The sequence below is a fragment of the Lactuca saligna genome, chromosome 6 (genome assembly GCF_052625555.1).
Source record: "Lactuca saligna cultivar CGN05327 chromosome 6, ASM5262555v1, whole genome shotgun sequence".
In the NCBI taxonomy this organism is placed as follows: domain Eukaryota; kingdom Viridiplantae; phylum Streptophyta; class Magnoliopsida; order Asterales; family Asteraceae; genus Lactuca; species Lactuca saligna.
The window spans coordinates 169,575,865-169,581,958 of NC_136422.1; the positions used below are offsets into that span (position 1 = coordinate 169,575,865).

The following is a 6,094-nucleotide window of genomic DNA, read 5'->3' on the forward strand; positions in this document are numbered from 1 at the left end:
CAACTTGGATGATCAATTCTAAGAGGCTCCAGATGGTTTCCTAATAATGCTAATAGAGTAGAAGAGATATAAGATGTCATAAATATCCTCACATAAGTGACACATGTTTTAACCAACAACTGAAATTAAAAAGAAATTAATACAAAGACATACAAATGTAATATATAAATTTTAGATGACAGATCCTAGTTTTTGACAAACAAATGGAACAAATTTAAAGTTTTCTCTGTTTTTTTTTTTTAATTAAGTAGTTGGTCGGTGGACCCCATGCAAAATAATGAGGATTGGGCATTTGGACTCGCTCATTCCCCTCTCCTTCTATCCCTCCCCTGTTTCCCGAAATCCATTTTCATCCAAACAGACATAGATGAAGATAACGTGAAATTCGCACACCCAATTCAACATAACTCTGAATGTAAAAAAGATCGCACAAATAAAACCATGAGAATTCCTTCATAGATAAGTAGAATATTTAGCTTTCATGGCATCTCTACCTTCAGTAGTAATCGGCAACACGATCAAACTCGAATCAGAGTTCAAGAGACGCACCGCCAATTTCCCTTCGATTGAAAAGGTAAAGCTTTCTTATAGTTCATTTATCACAATTGTGGTTAATTTACATTTATAATAGTAGGTAGTTCGTTTACAGGACGATGAAAGTACAGTGGTTTGATATTCGAATTGCATCAAACCATGTTTGCTAAGTTCATTATCTTTCTTGTTAGCAGAGGAATTTTAGCTCAAGCCATCCGGAAAAAGCTTTTGACGCATTAACTTTGGACTTCAGAGATGTAGAATCTTCAACTTACGTTCCACTTCTACAACAATGCGTCGAAAAGAACTCACTTCAAGAAACCCAGATGATTCATGCTCACATTATCAAATCCGGCACACAAGAAGATTTATTCGTGATGACATCGCTAGTGAACGTTTATGGAAAATGCGGTGCCATGGAAGCCGCTCACAAGGTGTTCGATAAATTGTCTAAAAGAAACGTCGTAACTTGGACTTCTTTAATGTCAGGCTACGTTCACAACTCCCAACCCGAAACAGCAATCCGTGTGTTTTCACAGATGTTGGAAACCGGATCTTATCCCACAAATTATACACTCGGAGTTATCTTAAACGCTTGTTCTGCGTTATTAGATCTTAAATTGGGAAAACAAATTCATGGGTATGTCATTAAATACGGCCTGGAAGATGAAACAAGCATTGGGAATACACTCTGTAACTTTTACTCTAAATGCATCGGAAACCTGGATTCCGCCATGACAGCATTTTGGAGAATCCGGGAACGGAATGTGATCTCATGGACAACAATCGTTTCCGCTTGTGGCGACAATCGGAATCCTGATTCCGGTTTGTATCTATTCACTCGAATGCTTGAAGATGGAATTGAACCAAATGAGTTCATCTTAACAAGCGTCTTAAGCTTGTGTTCCACAATCCAAGCTAAAGATTTCGGTTTGCAAATCCATTCACTATCCATCAAGATCGGGTATGAATCCAACATTCCTGTTACCAATTCCATAATGTATTTATACTTAAAAAGCGGATCATTTACCGAAGCCAAGAAGCTATTTGAAGGATTGGAAACCGTAAGCTTAGTAACCTGGAACGCGATGATTGCGGGCCACGCCCAGATGATGGAAGTTTCCGAAAATACCCTTCTAGCAACCCGAAACGGGTTTGAAGCACTTGACACGTTCTTGAAACTACAAAAATCCGGATTAAAACCCGATCTTTTCACCTTTTCTAGCATCTTAACGGTTTGCAGCAATCTTTTAGCTTTAGAACAAGGTCAACAAGTCCATTGTCAAGCTATAAAAACAGGGTTTTTATCCGATGTGGTTGTGGGGACAGCTTTAGTCAACATGTATAACAAATGTGGGACAATTGAAGGTGCATGTAAAGCGTTTGTTGAAATGCCTACAAGAACTTTGATTTCATGGACTTCAATGATCACTGCATTTGCTCAACATGGTCTTTCCCGACACGCGTTAGATCTTTTTAACGACATGAGACTCACAGGCGACAGACCGAATAAAGTTACATTTGTTGGTGTTCTTGCAGCGTGTAGTCATGCAGGAATGGTTGACCAGGGTTTGACTTTTTTTGAAATGATGAAACACGAATACAAAATCGACCCGGTTATGGATCATTACGGGTGCATAATCGATATGTATGTGAGATTAGGGAAGTTAGATGAAGCTTTTGAGTTTGTTAACAAGATGGAATTTGAACCGAATGAGTTCATTTGGTCATTACTTGTTGCAGGTTGTAGAAGTCATGGGAATCTTGAAATGGGTTTTTATGCTGCTGAAAAGTTGCTTGATTTAAACCCTAAAGATCCCGAGTTGTATGTTATGCTTTTGAACATGTACGTTTCAGCGGGAAGATGGAAAGATGTGTCGAGGTTAAGGAAGTTGATGAAAGATGAAAAAGTTATGAAATTGAAAGATTGGAGTTGGGTTAGTATTAAAGATAAGGTTTTTTCGTTTAGATGTGACGATAAATGTGAAGAGATTCAAGATTTGTTGAAGGATTTGGTTGAGAAATCAAGAAATCTTGGATATGAGTGGAAGGAAAATGAAGAACATCATAGTGAAAAGTTTGCTGTGGTGTTTGGTTTGTTGAAGATGGAAAAAAGAGCAGCCATACGTGTGGTTAAGAGTACGAGTATGTGTAGAGAGTGTCATAATTTTGTTAAGATTGTTTCCATGTTGACTGAGAGGGAAATTGTAGTGAGAGATAGTAAAAGACTTCATAGATTTGTTAAGGGGAAGTGTTCATGTGGGGATTTTGGTAGTCTTTTGTGATGTATGGAATATAGAATGTTTAGGACTTGTATGTTTGTTTAGTTCAATTTTAAGACACAAAATTAAGACATATCCACTAAAATCACCATATTTGTATGGCCTTTGTTTCATCTGCTATCATACAACCACCAAAAACTTCGCTTTACCAATCCAATCAAGTGACTTCACTAAATTTTGTCATGAAGTTACTATATGTCTAATCTGCTGATAAACTATCTATAAAACTGTATAAATTAGCTAAATTACATCATTCATGAATTTTTTGTAACAGTTCGTTCTCTACTACGTGTTTGTGTGTCAGACACTTGTTTAGTTAGTTAATGTAACAGTTTATTTTCTAGTATATATTTTATGATATAACTTTAACAAAAGTACAAACTATCATAATAAAGAAATTTCAAAGTAATCATAATAGTAACAATTTTCTATCTTTATTTATACACCAAAACGCTATAAAATTTAATGTCTCAAGTGAAATGATATGATAGGTTTTACAAGATCAATCTTGCAGAAAAAGATGGAATAACGTTGGAACTACTCCACACAAAAGACAGCCTTAAAGCTCAAAAAAGGGGTCCAGGAGGAACTAGAAAAGCTCAAAAGGGAAAAATTAGTATTTTGCTTCTAAAAAGAACATCAATTTTCATGTAAGAGTTTAGACTACAAACAAAGGACAACATTTATACAGTGGTTGTGCCTTTCTAAAAAGATGCATGCAATTAATTCATCGGGCAAAGAGTAAACTCCCAAAGTTAAATATATAAAAAAAGTATATACAACAAAGAAAGTGCAAAACAAAGAACAAATAGGCACACCCAACAGGCACATACACCTATTATATATAGTTATTAACCGTGAATCCATGATCATGATCAAGATCAAGTAAATTAAAAAGAAGGAAGGAATCAGGGACTACGGGTTCTAGGGAGCCTTATTATGGTTCACAACCATCTTACCCTCTTGATTAACGGCCAAACCAGGGCCGGCGACCACCGGTTGGTAAGATGTGGGCATTCCTCCCTGCGATGTTGTATAATAAACCTGCCGGCCGGTGGCGTCAATACCAACCTGACCATACCCCATCTCAGCCTGTGGTCTCACCATTCCGATTGCTTCTTGATATGTTCCGATCTTTTGTTGTTGAATTGGAGTCTGTGTCATTGTGCTGTACATCGGCTGTTCCCGGTAGAATTCAGGTTGATTAACCATCCTCTGCATCCCATAGTACGCCTGACCTTGATTCACCTGAACTGTTGCCGGTCGGAGTGTCTGACCCGCGGGCGCCGCTGGTGCCGGGGATGGAGCTTGAGACGAATAAACACCATTCGACGATGGAATTAGGTAAACTGGAGAGTCGGTTCCCGCCACCGACATAGTGTAACCACCTGTTGTCATGTGTCGTTGTTCTTGCCAGTACCGCGGTTGACCTGTCGCCGGCGCCGGTTGAATTTTCTGAGTGTAATAGTCTCCGTAATAAGCCCTGGGGTCAATATTCATAGCTTGTTCGTGACTAGCTGCAATCTGCATCCTTTGAGATTCCTGAATCTGTCTCTGGATTTCTACCGTCGGTGACACAACCGGATCGGAGATCACGAGACGGTTGCTATTACTATCCTCGGAACCGCACTCCGATTCCGGACGAGCGCCTTCTGAAACGTTCGCCTGTGGCACGACAACGGCCGCGACATCCTGCACCTTTGACGGAGCCTGTACCGGCGCATTCCCTTTATCGAATCCAAACAGAAAATCAGGACTTTCCGACGCCGGCGATGAAGCCTGCGCAGACGAGATCTGCACGGCGTTCAGCGCATCGACAAACCACTGCTGCTCCGTCTTACTTTCGCCGCCGCTACCGTAACTCGACGGAGATAAAGGAAATAAAAACAACCGAAGCCTCACCGGCTTAACAGAAGATCGGAATATCCTATCGTATTCGGTCATCATATGTTCCAAATCCTCATCGTTCGTAACCGAGATCAACGCATCAAGATCTTCCCCAGGCAATTGGTACTTAAAACAGATATCGGTCGAATCGGAAAGCGAACCGAGTTTTTGTAAAATCAAAGCGTACCTAATGTTACGATCCACCGTGAGGATTTTGGTATCTCCGCCGATATAAGTGAGTTGATTATCATGTGGCCGTGGCAGTATCTTACCTCCATAACTGCACATAAGCTTGACCTTGTAATTGGAAGCATTATTGTTAGGGTTAGGGTTAGGGTTAGGGTTGTTGTTGTTGGCGAGCTGTTCGTCGTATGAGGCCGTTTCGCAATCAACTTCCCGGGAGCGAGGAGTGGATGTGTTGGAGTCTGGATATGAAGAACATGAGTAATTATTCTCCATTTTTTGTATGATCTTGACGGAATCTTAATGGCGGAGGGTGGTGGTGGTCGCCTCCTAACGGTTATACGGAGAGAAATTAACGTAATTGGCTGCCATTGGAGGTGGAGGTGGTGGAGATCAGGAGGAGGATAGAATCAAGCCAAGGCGATAGGTGTATCTTTTTTCATAGTGCATAATTATAATTTATAATTATAGCTTTTATTGTGGAACCCACCTGCGGAAGTTCAGGGACTGGAAGTGTAACTTTTTCAATCTGTGGGCTTTTGCTATTTGATTAGTTTAGCTGTTTAGGATAGGGATCTTTATAAGGATCGGCGTGTTGCATGTTCGGTGAGTAGCTTTTAAAGAGATTTTGTTGGCTCTCAGTTTTTAGTTTTTAGAATTAGTTCCAAAAAATAGAAAAGTTTGGATCCAAAAAATAAATTACTTTAGTTTATTTTAGATTTTAGCTTTTTTGATTTTTATATAAATTTATATATTTAATAACAAACACTTATTTACAAAAAAAAAAAAAAAAAAAAAAAAAAAAAAAAAAACAAACAAAAACAAAAAAACCAAAAACAAAAACAAAAAAAAAAAACAATTATAGCTTCTAACTAATTTTACAAAACATATTCAAAAGAGAAATCTACATAAAAAAAATCTTTATATTTTAGATCTACTAACCAAAAAATCATATATTCTTTTATATTTTTTAATTTGTTTTTTTAATTTAATCATTGAAATCGATAAACATTAAACAAAAAAATCCCTATACGTATGGTTAATGTTATTTTTTAGGGTTACATTGCTAAAGAAAAAAAAATTATGGATAACATTTTTATTAATAAAGCTAAAGTTTAAGATTTTTTTAGGAAATCTCTCTCTCTCTCTCTCTCTCTCTCTCTCTCTATATATATATATATATATATATATATATATATATATATATA

The 6,094-nt window shown here is 37.9% G+C and overlaps 2 protein-coding genes across 2 annotated transcripts; one reads left to right on the top strand and one right to left on the bottom strand.

Moving 5' to 3' along the window:
• Positions 1 to 303: 303 nt before the first annotated feature.
• On the top strand, positions 304 to 2,889 carry LOC145001209 (putative pentatricopeptide repeat-containing protein At5g52630). Its single transcript, XM_078960565.1, has 2 exons — positions 304 to 574; positions 729 to 2,889. Exons 1-2 carry the CDS (start codon positions 482 to 484, stop codon positions 2,817 to 2,819), a joined length of 2,184 nt encoding a protein of 727 aa, XP_078816691.1. The 5' UTR covers positions 304 to 481; the 3' UTR covers positions 2,820 to 2,889.
• Positions 2,890 to 3,555: 666 nt separating this feature from the next.
• On the bottom strand, positions 3,556 to 5,436 carry LOC145000692 (protein PAL OF QUIRKY-like). Its single transcript, XM_078959954.1, has one exon. It carries the CDS (start codon positions 5,160 to 5,162, stop codon positions 3,741 to 3,743), a length of 1,422 nt encoding a protein of 473 aa, XP_078816080.1. The 5' UTR covers positions 5,163 to 5,436; the 3' UTR covers positions 3,556 to 3,740.
• Positions 5,437 to 6,094: the final 658 nt, after the last annotated feature.

Coding starts and splice junctions, on each gene's coding strand:
- LOC145001209 (XM_078960565.1), top strand. CDS start 482: ATGGCATCTCTACCTTCAGTAGTAATCGGCAACACGATCAAACTCGAA. Junction 575..728: donor ATTTCCCTTCGATTGAAAAG/GTAAAGCTTTCT, acceptor TCTTGTTAGCAG/AGGAATTTTAGCTCAAGCCA.
- LOC145000692 (XM_078959954.1), bottom strand. CDS start 5,162: ATGGAGAATAATTACTCATGTTCTTCATATCCAGACTCCAACACATCC.